This window comes from Atractosteus spatula, chromosome 4 (assembly GCF_055471065.1).
Source record: "Atractosteus spatula isolate fAtrSpa1 chromosome 4, fAtrSpa1.hap1, whole genome shotgun sequence".
In the NCBI taxonomy this organism is placed as follows: Eukaryota; Metazoa; Chordata; class Actinopteri; order Semionotiformes; family Lepisosteidae; genus Atractosteus; species Atractosteus spatula.
The window spans coordinates 67,620,585-67,637,691 of NC_142709.1; the positions used below are offsets into that span (position 1 = coordinate 67,620,585).

At 36.5% G+C, this 17,107-nt stretch overlaps 1 protein-coding gene across 3 annotated transcripts in view; it reads left to right on the forward strand.

The window, feature by feature from the left end:
* rsrc1 (arginine/serine-rich coiled-coil 1) overlaps nt 1-17,107 on the forward strand; it is a 116,594-nt gene that overhangs the window by 24,464 nt on the left and 75,023 nt on the right. For all 3 annotated transcript variants that reach the window (XM_088914718.1, XM_088914719.1, XM_088914720.1), the window contains one exon: nt 15,648-15,684. In XM_088914718.1, the coding sequence (XP_088770844.1) occupies nt 15,648-15,684 (37 nt within the window). The remainder of the gene's footprint in view (nt 1-15,647; nt 15,685-17,107) is intronic.

Sequence of the window (17,107 nt, forward strand, 5' to 3'; positions counted from 1 at the left end):
GCCTCACCTCGATCAGTGAGAGATTTATGTAAAGCACAGATTGTTTTTTTTTGCAATCCATGCAGATCAGCTGTGATACTCTTATCTTTCAAACATCTAACAGCTTATTATAGCAAATAATAGACAGAGGAATGCGATTGCCCACTAGCCATCATTTGTTTTGATTGTGCTGTATGAAAACTCCATTCTCAGATTGCAGGACTTTAGGCAGTGTCTGGAAATACTTCAAACATGCATTGGGTAGATTGCCTTGTACTGAATTAAATCAATGAACTTTAAGTATCTGTGGTTTGTGGAATATAGCAATATTGTGGCCGCAAGCATTTTTGGATAGCAGTAACGGGAAACAACTCCCTTCAGGTTCATTTAATTACGTATTGCATGCTTACACATGATTACTTCTTCCTAATGCAAAACATTAGGGAATGAACCCCAACTTCAGTGGTGTGTGCTGTCTCTGATGTGCCATAACTGTTTCATACACAAATCCCTGTTGCTCTTTTTAATTTTAAAGAGATCTGTCTGAAAATTGTACATGCTTTGCTGCCTTGGGGCAAACGTGTAATTTAGTGTATTTTTTCTGATGATGAATGAATGCAAAAAGCACAAAACAAAACATTTAGATGGGAGTAGAGACAGAGACCAGTTTTCTTTAATCTGTCACAGAGTTTCTTCATTAAGGAGCTTTGCACTTTATACAACTCACCAGTGCTCTTTGTTATCAATATATTTAAACCCTACTCCTAAAAATGAGATTTTAATCTAAGTGATTTTAAGTGCGAAAACACCTTATTGGGTGAGTAATTTTGTTTTGTTGACAAAAATGTGGCAGCTTTTGTAGTACAAATTTATGAGAAAACAAAGCCTTTTGGAATATTTTGCCATAATTTGTCAAAATTATATTAAAAAATAATTAAAAATACTTTAATCATTTATCGGAAAAGCTTTCAGTAAATGTGAAAGAATCTAATGACATTAAATGTGTGTTTGTCTTGCACATATTCACAAAATACTTAATGCTAATAAAATTCTAAAAGATATATTTGCTTCTACTGACAGTATCAGCACATAAAGAGCACAGTACATGGATAAAAAGCATCTGGGTGTTACACAGGTCTATATTTGACTGGCCAAAATGATTATTTTTTAAAGCAGAATATCCACAGTGCATTGTACTTGTTCACCTTGTTTAAGCGGTACTTCTGTACTAGGTTTCTCAACAGAAGAATTTGTGGTTGAAATATTTGTACAGTACATGTGGAACTAGACATACCTCATGGTAATTAACCTCTCAGGTAGGTATTTCTGTTTTTTGCAATTGGTCTTACTTTCTCAGTAAGAAACAGTAAGTATCTTCGCATATATATAGGAAGATTTTTAAACATTTGCTTTTCAAGTTTCTGATGCAGTTTTTAGCAGTTTGTGGTTTAGGCTCAGGTTTTTTTCTCCTTGCAACAATATAAGGAGGAAAATTAAGTGAACTTCAAAAACCAAGTAAATAATAATATCCTATTTTTAAAAACGTATCCCATAAAGAAAGCATGATAAGATTTCATGTTCAGTGTAATGCATGGATGACTATGTTTTAACTTCAGTGAATGCATATTTTGTGTACTGTTGAATCCCCTTTCTCCTTATCCTGTCACTAATAAAATGCATTAGTGAATTTAGGATTTCAGTCATTAACACATGCAGTTCGTACAATAAGACTCTGTTACAGCGGGGGCTAATGTGTTTTTTTTTCTGCTGCACTATTCAAACATTCTCCTGCTCTTTACAATGATTGTGTACCTCTGTTTTCTAAGTCTTTTCTGTTTCTTTGCAGCTCTCTCATCTACTGTCATGTAGAGACTTAATTTGAATCATTTATGCCAGAACTGCCTATTCAGAAGCATATTCAGAGGCTTCAGGGATTGTGCCAGTTTTCCCTTCCAATATTCAAGCCCTGGTGCACCAGGCAAAACATACAAACCTGGCACTTACCGCACTAGATTAATCTCTGTGCCTTTGTCGGGTTTAGGATCTGGAAGAGAAATCATTGTTTGGGTGGGGGGAAAAAAAATGGAAGCAGGAGAAGTTGCATCGCATGCTGCACTTCAGTTCCGAAACAGATGAAACGTGAAGGGAGAGTGTAACGTAGAAGTCATTTCCCCCATAGTTTTTGACATGTTTATTTATTCTGTGTTTAGTGTCCCTCAAGGGAAGACTTGTTTTTCCTAGCCGCTGGATTTGGATTGAAACATACAACTAAGAAGAAAAAAAATGAGTCTGCCTTTTGTTGTTGTGATGATGTTGATTCATTGTATCAAATATTTGTTATACAACCCAAAGTGGATATGGCATCCTAATATAGGTTCTTTGTGCACATTGTGTCCTTCGGCTGGCCTGGATCATGTTAATCTGGTAAGAAGCACCAAAAGAGAGTGATAGGGAGCTGTGACAATCCACTTAGTGTGAGCTGTAATCTCTTTACCGATTAGAAGTAGTTAGAGTGGCATTCAGACACCCTGCAGGCACAATGCAGTGGAGGAGAGTTTTAATATATATGTTTTATATGTACAGTTTCTAATGCGTGGTGGACAAAGACTGAAACCTGGACGAAGATGACATAACCCAGGCAGTGTACAAAATAAAGTCTCCTCAATCCAATTACATCTGGAGAATCTGCCGAGTCTCTGCCCATAACACATAATCAATATCTTCTTTATACTGTTACTCTTTATAGACGGTTTATGGACGAGACCAATGATGCAAAATGTAGCTGATGTTAATTCATCTGGCTGTTGGTTTATTGAAAAAGGAACATTTTAAGTACATGGTCATGAAAACCAACAGCGACAGTGAGGATTTAGGATTTTTATGTAAATTTGCTTGTCAACAAAAATGAATGTTTTATTGTCGTCGTTTTTGCATTTTAGCACTAGGAATGATCTTTATGAAGTATGGTTAATTGTGTCATGGTTAATTCACAAAGAATAGCGCCTACATAAAAATACATGATGTTGACATCTAACCTTGGATGTCTGTGTTTCTGTTTTGAATACAGAATAAGTTAAACACCTTGCCCTCTGCAAATTTAGTGGGGTCCCCCCATAAACTGTTTCTAGGGTACATTTTATGGTCAGGTACCCTTAGTGCATGCTCCCACAAGAATGTTGAAAATTCTGTATAAAATATCTTTGAGAAATAGGTATAGTGGTAGATGTTACTGATATAAGATGACTGATTGGTATTTGTTTCATATGAAAAAGGGCTCATACATGAATGGTATTGAACTGTAAAGCCATGAAATTTATGAAATTGCTTCCTTTCTGTGAGATTATATTTCCTTTCCAATGTTTAATTCATCGTATTTGAAATATGGTATACATCTTATTTCTGAATAACACTTGATGTATTCAGTAATGCTGTTATTTTGGAGCACAGTTACTACTGACTTCATAAATTCAGGAGCATTTGACAAGCAAACATATGAAATAATATTCTGGTGTGACAAAACTAATGCTTATATCAACATTAAACCCAGTATTATGCTGCTTTATAAACTGTTTGAATATCATAGGATCTTCTATAAAGCGCCAGTATTTGACAGGTTTCTTACTCATGATGGCTGGTAATGAAGGTATAGCTCAAGCCTTATTCGTTAAAATATGTTTAAAAATTGTGCTGTAATTCTACCATGTTAAATTAACTGCACTGATAGTGTGCTACATGTTGTGAGTTTTAATGCATGTCTTTTCAAAACCTTCTTTCAAATTCCTATAGCATTGTTTTATTTTTCTGCAAAAACTTTTTTGCAGCTGTAGCTGCAGCTGCAGAGAAATAAAACCATTTAATATGTGTTCGTAGCTCCGTAGATTGATCAACACTGTGGAGAAGCCATTACATGATAAACAACATCTATAAATCTGTGCGTGAAATTCTGGATGCACATCCCGAGTCTGCCAAATTCTTATTTTGTAATAGTTGGTTCCATCTTGTATGCCATAATTAATATATTAATAAGGAAAAAACATGTTTCATTCTCTGTACGTGGAGTGGAAAAACATGTGTTGTGCGTGTTCATGTCGGCGTGTTTGTATGTGCTCTTGTCTGCCTGTGTGTGTATATAAATTCTGACAACTCTGCCAACATCAAAAGTCTCGCCATTCTTAATGTCAAGCTCTGCATAACAAGCATTCGCATCTCAAACGCACTTTCTCTGCTTTAAGACTGGATCTTGCCTGAGCGAACAAGAGTCGGTACACAATAAGGAACAAAGAAAGCAAAAAAAAATAGTAAAGGCGAAAGAAACTACAGAATCACTGAGACTAAAAGACAGGTGGAAGACATTTTTTACCCCTAGGCTAAACTGTCAGCTGTGCTTACCTTACAAATTCTGCACTATTCAGGCTTAACAGTGTTCTATTTCTCTTTGCTAAGACGTATGCCGAACTGAGATCAGTAAAATGATGTTTGGTTATCTTTATTTTTATCATTAGAAGCTGTGCATTGATTTACAATCATAAGTAAATTATTATATATTCTAGTGATAAATTTACATTTTATAAATCATTCATTTAATTGTATAATTGTGCTGGGGATGTGTCACTTTGCTTATGGGAACAAAAATCAGTTTTGGTAGCTATCTGTTTTTTTCTGTTTAAATATTTAAAAAAACACTTTTTAGATTCCTAAACCAGGATTTTGTTTTTACTTTTTAACACCTACTGGACAGCATTGTAAACTGTGGCTGGGCCCTTTCCAAAACTTCCCAGTCTGTAACGTAGACTTTTTCAACGATAGAGCTGAGATAGAACGAATGAGGCAGGGACACGTTTTAAAAAGATGATAGTTGGGTTTGTTGCTTGTGGTCTCTTGTGATTAGAAGGTTATATGAATCCAATTAGCAACTAACTAGATTTGCACTTCAAATTATTAATAGCACTGCCTGTTAGGTGTCAAGATGCATATATATGGTTTACTGTTACGAACAAAGACAACTCCCCTATAAACCTGTTATTTTGTGTGTCCGTGCGTTTATATCTTTTTGTTCCAGTCCTATAGCAGCACAAGTGTCACGTAGTGGATCAGCTTCAAATTATTTTTCTTTACACTTCACCTTGCATTTGCATCCCTGTGACCCTGATGTTTCTTAACAGCCTTCATTTGCGTAGCGCTTTGGGCGTTTTTTTTTCTGTAGCCATATCGCCAGTGGAAAGGGGGGGGGGGAAAGGGAAAAAACAGAAAATGGTGGCTAGTATGATAAAAAGTGTAGATGATATGAATAACAATTGTTCGGAGATCTCACCCCCTATCTCCGCAGATAACCTGCAGACTGCAGAGCCTGAATAAGTGGCAGATAGCCTTTGTCACCACTTATCCTGGCTATACACTTGTAAGGGAGAGTAGGGATAATCACCTTAATCTAATTAGGGTTAAAGAAGGGCATGACTGTGATCTGGCGGTCAGACACCTTACTGTATAAATCCTGTTTGCATCAGAAAAATAAGGTTGTCATATTGATTATTCAAATTAGCAGCTAATGGCCGTAGCTCATCCGCTCAGCTTGCAGCTGAGGAGTCCGAGGCTACAGCTTTCCTAAAGAAGGGCTCTGCTGGCAGCCTACCGTATGCTTTCCCTTTTTTCTCTTTCGCTCTTTTTTTGTGTTAAATTAGAGACTTTTTTTCAGGAGATGTCAAGAAAGAGTTTGCTTGTTCTAGAGATTAAGAGGGCCATGACTGGGCGCTCTAAGATAAATGTAGCCGGGCACGTGTACTTTTGTTATTGATAAAAGCTTCATTAACTTTCTTTCTCCTTTAGAAGCAGACATACTCCCTGCCTGCACTTATAGAAAATAAATACAGTAAAAGCAGCCCCGCCCCCTCCTCCCATTGACCAACCAAGTGAAATCTTTCTTGCAATTCATCTTAATATGTTAAACACTTTGCTTAATCATTGTGTGCTATTGAGTAGTGGTGCATTTTACCTTTTAGATGGCTTTCACTATACATTAAAGTGTGCTGCTTACTGCTGTTGTATCCGAAAGTTTTTTAAAGTCAAGTATAGATCTAATTTAATTAGTTTTGATTTATTGATTTCGATTAAAAGTTGGTTGGAAACATATACTTCATCTATTTACACATGGTTTCTAAAAATACTCTTTTTCATTCTTAAATTCATTAGTTGGCTCATTTTTATCATTGAATACATTGTCAAATAATTCTCAGTATTTAGACCGCACGTACTGGTCTAAATACCATAGGCAAAGTTCTTCCATCTCCAAAGACTGGCAGTCTGAAGCTGAGTCTTTTATGTATGCTTGTGGTTAACAGTGAAACTTACAGTACCCTTTTTACAGATGGCAGAGAATTTATGAAAATCAAACTACAAAGCTAGTAAAACTAACTTGTAAAGCAAGTGACAAGCAAGTAAACTCTTGTTAAGTTTTATTTCTGTGACTCCTTGCGTTTCATACAAGTGGTTGCATGAGTTCTTCATGAGCTGCAAAACACCCCTGGGACAAAGTGATTCTCAAATAATACAATCAGTGGATTGCTTTAAACTTTAAGAAAGGAATTCCTCCGATATGAAGAAAAGACAATTCTCAGAAAGTTGTGTAATTTGAACACAGGATAAGAGCATATAGCCTTCACTCATTCTAGTTTTTCTTTTTTTATTCTCCTTGCACAATAACACCCCGTTTCCATCAGGTTAAATGTGTGTGTGTGTTGTAGTCCCTAATGTATATCGCCACATTTAAAGACACAAAGTGATAGAGCAGTAGTGACCATTCCTTTCTTTCTCATATTTCAGCTGCTGACAAGGTGCAGTCAATTTTGGAATTTTTACAAGCTGAAACCTATCATGATTCATGGATCATATCACATGAAAACTGTAAAATCTCACACTAGTAGCAGGCTGTATGCACTTGTGCTATTAAAATAGCTGTGATTGCATTTTGGTTACAGAAATATCAGGTTTTATGTACAATATACAGCCTGTATATTGCACAGGCTATATACAGTACATGAACATTGATGTTTTTTGTATATAACATTTGACATATGTATGTTTTTTTTAATAAAACGTATTAAGAGCTTTTTTGTTTTTTCTTTCATAGGCTGAAATTTTCATTGTTCTAAATTTTATAATCTATTGCTTGAATGACTGCTTGAGACAGCTATTTTTCAATGGCATTAACAAGTGGTCATGTTCAGAGGGAATTTTTGTGCTAGTTGAAATAAGAACACTTAAAGCACCGCAGCGTTAGAGCAAGTTATCAAAGTAAAATGTTTTAGGTGAAGCGAATTTTTAAAATATTAAATTGACTGTTTAAGAGAGTTTTACATTTCTCTGGTATTTGCCTGCTCTTTTTATATGAGACTGATTGGAAGACTCTAACAATTAGCAGCCTGATGAATCAGTTGTTTTTTTTCCTCCTGATTACTTCAACTACTGTAACGAGTGAGATTTCAGTTACCAGCCAAAGGCTTTTCAAAGGCAAGAGAGGGCCTGGAGGACTTAAGAGAAAGAATGGACACAGATGTAGCCTGGATGTCTTATGCTGCCCAAAAGCAAGTGCCAGCAGATAAATACCCATAAAGGGAGTTCTTTTTCTTTCTTTTTTTTGAGCCCTGAGGATTTTTTCGCCACAACTTTTTTTTTTTGTCAGACTACGAAATGAAAAGCATTCATCCGCTGCCCCAAAGAGAGGATCCATTGAATGGGATAACGGTGTAATGTACTATTGAAGGCAGGATTGAAAGTGATTATCTTGTTAACTCCTGACAGTTACCGCCAGCTTGAAATAGAAATGGTGGACTTGATTTGCAAATGAATTAGAGCTTTTTTTCATTTTGTGCCAAGATCATCTTTTTATATTCTGATATGACAGATGCTGTGTTCTTCGCTTTTGTTCCACATCAGTTTTCCTCTTGCAATAAAAGCCAAAGATTTTGATAGTGATTTTAATATAAGCATCCCACTGCTTGGAGTTTATTCTTTGTGTACAAGTGTTTCAATCTACAGAGTTTGAAAAAAATTGTTTGGGAATGATATTGTTCTCATTCAGTAATAGGTTTTGATTAGTCAAAGTAATAATTGGGGGTGATGAAAAGGAGAGGGGCTATTCAGGAAATGGAAGATTGATTGCTTTCTCAGCTTTGTTATTCCCCTTAAAAAGAAGTCAATTTTCTTTAAAATGTAACTCTCAAATTAAATTTCTTCAGCCACTGAGACATGGACCAAATTTGGTTAATTTAAGATGTGAATTCATTTTAATAGGTGGTGGTGGTAAGTGGGGGGGGGGGATTGAATGTAGAATACAAGCAAGAATGTGGGTTGATGAGAGAAATATTTCCCTCATGCCTCTGTCTGTCATACTGCTTTTAAGTATTCTACACTAGTACACACACAGATGGTTCGTTGTTAGGTATGATAATTGTTGTACACTCTGTTTATGTTACTCATTAACCTTTAATCCCTTTACCAGTTTTTCCCTTTTTTTGCGGAAGGTATGGGTGGAGTACCAGGTTTAATAGATGCAGATCTGATCAGAAATCATTTAATGTATTCTGTGCTTGAAACACATTTGTTTACTGGTCTCTTGTCAAAGCTCTTGCTTTGTTTTTAGTATTCTTCGCCTGTGCTGCTCAAAAAGTATGAATATGCATATTTACATTTAAATGATGCCTTGCATTTGTACCGTTGGTTAACCCTGTTTACTCTTTAACCTGGAGGTGGCACATTTCGTCCCTTTTCCAAGCAACACCACTACCACATGTAACTTCATCCATTACAGTGGGTGGCTTTGCATTGTTGCTTGTTTCCAAACATCCCTGTTTCAAGGCTGGTGTTCCTTAGCACTATCTACTCTCTTTTCCCAAATAACCTTTTTGAATCTTTTGTCCATTCAAACAAGTCACATTTGAGAATCGCTTTTGTTTTGTTAGAGTTTAAAATGTGATACTCTGTAGACGTGGGTATGGTTTAGAAAAAACCCCAATCAAACCCCCAACAAAAAAAGGAGGATTTCAGTCTCTGAGGTAGGAGAACAAAATGGGTTAATGTCAGTATTTAATAAAAGATAGGATATCTGGTGAACACACTCCTTTTGCTTGATATTAAGCATGGATAAACATTTACGCAAGGCTGGACAAAGAGAAAAGCCTGAATATAAAAATAATAATCAAAAATGGTTGTTCGCCTTTCTGCATTCTTCTCTTTGATTTCATTCTGCTAAGCAGCACAGACTTGCTCGTAGCACTGACCCTGAATTGGGCCTTCATACGAAGTGCATAGTGTCATGCTAGTCTTAAATAATTAAGCAGAACTCCCTTTGTCTATTTGAACTATTTATACGCCATAAAAAAATCAAAAGCTGCCTCTGCAGTTCTGAAGCTGAGGTAAAAGGGAGCGTTATAGCTATCAAATCTTAAATCTCTTTTTCTCTTTTATTGACGGCTCTTAAACCTGCTGCAGAAAGAAGGAGTGGGGTTTCACATGGCTTTTCTTGGATTATCTTAAAAGCCTCATCCTGTATGTAAAAGTCAGTGCACTGAATTGGGCAAGGAAGGCATGCATTTTCTATTTGACCTCGTCTTGTTAAACATCCTGGCTACGGTTTACTTTTGTCTGTGGTCTCTTGTGAAAAATGTGACAGCCACACTGAATGTTCATTTATGCTCTTTAACAGTTTAACAGAAAATCAAAAGCAGTACCACTGTAGAAAAGCAGGAATACGATTTTGATTTAAATGTGCAGATCTTTAAAAAGATGCTACCGAGACTGCAATCAGGGCTGTCTAAACCTTCTAAGCTTGGAGTCGAAATGATCATATCTTTATTGTGCAGTAAGGTAGCACCGATTCTTCATTTCACTCATCTGATAACTGACTGATGTCAAAATTTCAAAAACAGGTGATCCGTGGACGCTGCAGACACAAAATAAATCACTCAGCGCTGTTTTTCTAATAAGTTTGCTTGGAGTTTATCAGGTGTCTAACAGTATGTGAATGCTCAATGACATGGCTGACGAAGTGTGAAGCTCCTTGAGTGATGTCTTTTTCATCGTACCTGCATTTCTTTTTGAATTGAGAGACCCTGCTTATATGACAGTGTTCCCAGAGTCTTCTTTGCACTTAAAGTGCCATTGTTATTTTATTTGGAGGCACTGCTCTTTCTGTTTTGACAGAGAAGTCGCTCCAGTTGTGTCTGTCTGTCTTTTGTGTCATACCCCTGAATTCGATCTGGGCTGCTGTCCTGTCTAGGTGCACTTATGTTTTTCATGACTCTGACAATAACTGTTGATTGAGCGATGGGGGTTTGAGACCACAAGTCTTTTCCTGCTAAATGACTTATTTCGGTGACTGTTAATGGTATACATTAAAAAATAAACTTAAATGTGAACACTTACATTCCTAAAAGTAAGCTTTAAGTTTATTAACATTGTAGAATTGATTTATCTGGTGAAACCTTAGACAAAGTGGAGATTAAAGAGCACTGAGGATATTCACGGAAGCACAATCTGTCTCTTACTGTTATAACTACTGATAATGTCTTATGGAGGGTTAGTTGATTAAAACTACTATTAATACATCTAATTCTGCTAGTTTTTAACTTTGTTCATTCTGTTTCTCTGTCATCAATACTGTTAGTTCTATGTCCCGGTAATGAAAGAAAAGGCACATATTTTTAATAAAGTATATTATCCATTTAAAACGAGTTATAGTGGAAACATCTTAACTATTCTGTCATTTCGCATTTCATTTCAGTCTTAATCTTGCATGTGGGCAACATTTCTGCCGCTGAAAAAAAAAAGATTCAGTTAGTGCTTCCCAATCAGGACTCAGTGTGTTCATTACATTAAAGCGTTAAGCTTAGATGTCAGGGACTGAGACCCTTATACAGTAATGCATCGCTGATGAGCAATGTGCTAATGGGCCTTCCTGTTAGGTGGAAATAAAATGACTGGCTTTGCATTTTAAGTCCTTGGTTTCTACATTGACTGACTAAAGATATTCATCTCAGCCATGTCAAGTAGGGAAATAAGAGAAAAAAAAGCCCTAATGCAATTATTTGAAACTTGACCACAGATGACAATTCATCTCATGCCCTGACTTTAATTAATTGTGTGCTACCTGGAATTCTAGCCACAGATTAAAGGAAGCTGTTGCAGAGAAATTTAGTAACTACGAACATAATAGTAGCCTTCAGAATTAGTCGATAATGATGTCAACATGGGACTGAGAGACTGGGGTTGGAGCCGAGCAGCTCCCTTGACATGAATGATATGCTAGACATTTCCAATTTGCCAGTATTGACTGCAGCAAAAGCCTTGCATTAAATTTAGCCCTTTTTAACACTTTGACTTGTTTGTCCTCTTTTACTTAATTAAGTAAGAATAAATAATGCTTTGCTTTCAGAACAAAAGAAATGACTTGTTTTCTTTTCTAGTGCGCTATACCTCCAGTAACCTGTGGTATTTTTGTTTGTTTTTACCTGCTGCACATTGCATAAATGAAAGCATGCATTGAATTTATTTTATTTCTGAAGATTTCTTCTGAAAGTTTCAAATATAGAGTATGCACATCAGCTTTTATTTGTTTTGGCTACATAAACTTAAGTATAGTTTCACTGTTACACATTTCATGGTTGAGCTGGATTTTAGTGGCAATAATCAAAGCTTAGTGAGTACAGGGATTTTCAGAGTGCAATGAGTCCCTCAGTTAAATTACTGTGAACATTATGCAGAACAGGTATATAGACACTTATATTCTGCCTTTAAAACCCCACTTCTATTTTCTAGACCTCAGTTAAAATATTTGTGTTATGCCTCATTTTACAGATTTGCACTGGAAGTTGGGGGGTATGTGGAAAGAATAAGCACAATAAAGAGTATTTTTTAGCTCATGAACCTCTAGGGTTTCATTTGGGTTTTCATGATTTTAAATCAGAAGTATAACCCAAGACAAATCATTGAAGGCCAACTATTTTACCTGCTAGCACCTCCTAATTTCCTTATGTGTAAGATTCCTGATTTTCTCACTGTAAGACGTAATGGTTACCCATGTTTCTTGAGCATATTTCTATCTGTATCACTGGAGTTATGACTACAGTGCAGAGGGCACTGTCAAGAAGGCTGTGCAAAATTCACCTTACTCTCTCAGAGCAGCAACCCATGGCAAGGAAGAAGTCAATTGCCTTGCTCTGAGGCTGGCCTAGGTTCTGCCCGTGTTCTGTAGTTTGCTAGCATTGATTGATCAGGCTCGTCCAGTTCAAAGGCAGTTTGGTCAGCCTGTGGGATGGGAATAGGCGGGTCATAGTAACAAGTATTCAGTTACCAATTGGTGGGATAATCCTGAAAAAATCCTTGGTGTATCTGTTGGGGCAGTGGCGTGGCATTCCGTGATGGCAGTAGACACTAGTGGCAATGCACACCTGGGGAGTGTGACAGAGAAAGTTGGGCATTTATCTGTGGAATCAACTGTAAGTCCTTCACTGCAGGGGCATACAGTATCAGCAGGAGCGCTTTGCGCCCTTTGGTTAACACCTCCAGAAACTGCAGCAAGAAAGTCGGTTTTTAAAAAGATTAGTTCAGCTAAGTCCAGCTGGTGACTCGAGCGCAATACAGGACGTGATGCAGAGGGCAGTGCAAGATGGGTGTTATGTGTTGAAAGGTAATGGGGAAAACAGAAAAAGAAGAATTCAAACAAAAAAGAAGAAGGGCGCTCATTTTCATAAGGCATGGCAAAATAACATAATTTGAAGTGCTAATAATCTTGGTAACAAAGAAATTCTAAATCATCGTAAATATTTCTTTAGAATTAAGAAATCTTCATTTCTTCTTTTTGTTTGAAAAAGTGACTTACATAAAAACTATGCTTCATTTAATATTATTAGATACTGGATAAAATCCCTGTATCAGTAACTAAGGTATATTGCCTTATGTTAGGACCAAGCTACCATCATTCACATAGCGAGTGGAATAATGAAATGATATAATATGGATACCAGTACCTGCTACAGTACATTGGCCTGAAAGTGAAAAATAAAATTCCAGACAGCTGCATGAAACATATCCAGCTATATGACAGCAATTTCATGATGAATAGGATCATTTAACCCTGCTACTGTCAATGGGGGTCACCTTGGCTCTCCAGGGCCTTAAGGTTCATAAATAAAAAGGGGACCAACTTTCTGAGCATGTGATGCATGACAGTGGAAAACAAACACGGGAAAATCGGGAGAAAAGGAAATGTGGCCAATATTTCAAGCAGCCGTAGTCCCCTGGTTTGTGTAACACAGAGTGTATGATTTAAATTCTTAGTTCGTTTCATAGAGAGCTACAAAAAGTTGCTTTTACAGTGTGAACAATACTCAGCTGATAAAAGGCATATGTAGTCGGTGGTTTATTTCTATCGAGATCTGGCTGAGATTGAAATTGACAGGTGCCAAGGGGGTTTATATAGGGCAGCCTCGGTCTCGTCTCTGTTAGTTTCATAATCTGCACCTTATGAATGTTCAACCAGTACATTTCCTGCTCCCGAGCTTCGTGTTACACCAATATTACTATCTGTGCTGCCTCAACTACAAATTGGATGAACAGCCCCTGACACATTTTCAATATTATTACATTAAACCAAGTGGATTTTGATTGATAACCTAATATTCAGCTAATGCAAAACATCAATCATGGCAAGTATATTAATTATTTAATATTGCAGTCTAATTCAGAAATCGATGCTCTGCATGAAGGAAAGGAAAACTCTGGGTTCCCAGCAGACCTGAAGGCAGAAGATGATAAAAAAGGACTTGCTGTACTCCGGTGTGCTTGTTCGATACAAATCTTTATTCATTTGCCAATAATCTCTTCCCATTTTCCACTTCAGTACCATTTTATCAGTTTTGAGCCCCATAATTGAATTAGGCCTCCTTTCGGCACAGGGGGAGGGAGGAGCTGAACAAATATTGATGAAGTAATGACAGGGACAGCCGTGGAGACAGGGCACAGAAAGAAGACAGCCTTCCTAGACCATTAGCTGAATGCAGCCTACGACACTTCCTTTGGACATAATGTAAAATGTTTCTCTCTAATTGTGGTTCATTAGGGGGATTACGCTACACTGTCACTGTAGTAACAAATGTGTGGCTCTCTAATTTCTCTTACAAGTCATGTATAATAAATGCTCTTGTTTGTTACACGAAATGTAATGTAATTAAAACTAGATGAAGTTTTTCTTAAGTGGTCACATATACCCCAGCTGCATGAATAATAAGGGAATTAAGAACAGCATTTTTTCTTTTTTTTTATTAAAAAGGAAATATTAAAAAAAAGGTTGATTTATGTGTTTGGAAGCACTTATTCTCGGCAGATGAGCTACAAGCTCCTCTGCTTCGCAATTAGAAACTTTATCAACAAATATCAAATATTGTCCTCCCAAGGAATTAGTTGTGCTTTGTGGTAATTTGCAGAGGAAGGGCACATTTAAAATTAACTAGGGAAGCTGGATACTGCTATAAACAGTGTAATTTTAGAAATTGTATAGATTTTCACTGTGACTCTGCCTGCATTAACTGTTCTAGCTGCGTCGATAAGCTGGTGCTTGCAAAACAGCTCTGGCCATAGAGGGAGTATTAAAGCACGGGGGGGTTGTTCTTTTGATATCCTCTGTAATAATTTTGAAATGTGCCAAAAATGCATCTATTATTTACTGCCAATTTGCTCTTTTAATCTGAATGTTTTTCTTCTTTCCCTTCTGGCCTTGATATTATTATGCATTCGCATTTTTTGCCCTTTCAGCTTGTAATTTACTTTATCTGGGAAGCACATTATAATATTGTCCCTTTTCATTGCAAAGTAGTAATTATAATAACCTTGCCTGTATCATATATTGTTCAATTAATTCAATACTCATTGCATATGTAGGATATAGCATCGCTGGAATTAACTATTTCCTGTTGAGCTGCTGAAACACTTATCTATAGTGATGAAAATGGCCCTTAGTAAAACCATCAAGGAATTCACTCAGCACAATTCATACAGTTTAAAATTGAGGTATCCAATGTTAATTTAAGTGACTTAGGGTCTGTTGTTGTTAGCATTTACTTAACCTTTGTTTTTTGTTCATGTAAATACAAATATGCCATGGTTGATATACTGAATAACCAAACTGTTTTTATTTACAGTTTCATCTGGAACACAGTAACACTAAAGAAAACATTTTTTTCTTTTACCCACAAGACAAGAAGGCATGTGGGTACATGATTTATATATGTCTTCAAACTTTTTGAAAACTTTTGATAAACATGAACAATAAAAACAATCTGCATACAAAATACTTTACACAGTTATATTCAGTTATATCATTTTTCGTGTAGTGGAAGAAGGCTATAGGTTTAATGTATTATTTCAAATTAATAGAGGCGTATATTGCTTAAATCAGTTGTTGATTACATTATACTATATAGTACTAATGGGGCCTTTTTGAAAATTGATGGTTTCACAGACAATGTGTTATACAGCGAACAAAATACTACAAATTGTTGTTGTATCATACTCCACAAAAAGGGTAAAAAGGTGGAGAAGGTTTCAAATCTTTTTTTATTTACAGACAACTACCAGCAGGGTTTTATTTCCAGTTTAGGAAATTTGTTCTTCTGTTGCAGGGACGCTGGATACATCAAAGTGGGATTAGAACATCTGGTAAGTTCTAATTTTCTCTTCAAAATTTGCATCATCTTTGATACCTGCATCCTCAATGAACATGTTTGAATGAGCTTTGAATACCTCGAACTGAGAGCCTGCCGTTTCCCAGAGGGCTGGCCTTACTTTTATTTTCTCAAGGCACTTACACTTTCATTTATCTCCTAGTTTCCAGGGATTTTTATTTTCTTTTTTGTTTTAAATGACATTTTGATGTGGAGTTGAAATAATAACAGAGACTACTGTTCTCATACTGATGATGCATTACCAATCCCCCCCCCCTCCAAAAAAAAAAAGATATTTCAAAGGATTATCTGGTTGTGGATGATGACTATGTACATTACAAAACTCAGTTTTGGCTTCAGGTACAAATAAGTTAATGTGTGGTTAAACATGCAATGTGAAAAGTTTAGCTGAGTGGAACTCCATGGCTGCCAGATTGTGACTTTGAGAAATACCAACATTTATGTAACCCACTACTGTGGTAATGCAGAGCAATAGGTAACGAAGGCCATCTTTCAAGACTTCTCAAAGACCAGTGAAGCCTGTCAATTCAAAGCATGGAAAGTCCACCAGGACGGTTTGAGGTAAAAATTTAATGTTGGATATTTCCGTTTTTACATTCTTTAATATAGGTCACCGTGGCATGCAACAAAGTTGAGGGTTTTGTTTGAGAAAAATTTCAAATGCCTTTTTAATCGATTAATTATTTAGAGGGGTCACCCCAGGGTCTCACTGCTCACGATGTAAAGTCATCTCTCATACTTTCTCATTGTCAGTGCCCTGCATAATAAAACACCGCTTAGAGAACTTAAGCAAATGACATTAATTTCTTTTGAGGTGTGCTTGTCACTCCCCTAAGTATGAAGTAAAATACATTTTGCGGTGTTTGAATGTCATAAAGTACAAGCTGTAGACATCACTGTAGTTAGTGATGCAGCTATGTTCATTATTATGCTTCACAATTTGAGAAACATTGAGTTTGGTGAAGTGAGTTTTAGAAGAGGATGGAGGGGGGGGGTAATTGCTTAATTATTTCTGTGGGTCCTAACAAGTGCCAAAGGGTCAGTTTATATCATAGTTTCGATAAAGCAATTAACAAGAAGACCTAATCTTATGTTTTCTCATGCAAGAGGGCAGCGTGTGTCGCATGTGTAATTGTATTTATGACTGAAAATGCTTCAGGCAAGGAGCCAGGTGGTGATTCAGATGAAAATACTGACTTGTGGTTCCCCCAACAGCAGGCACTTTTTACAATTATTGAGGCCCTTATGCTTCTAATAAGTAGAGATGAACACCAAAGCTAATTTGTAGATAGAAGTATCCTTTGCAGACATGGATTTCAGTGACCTGTTCAATTGCAGTGAGTTTTTTTTTTACATTTTCTACATCTGAGGTGCCAAAAGATATTAGTTTTTTTTTT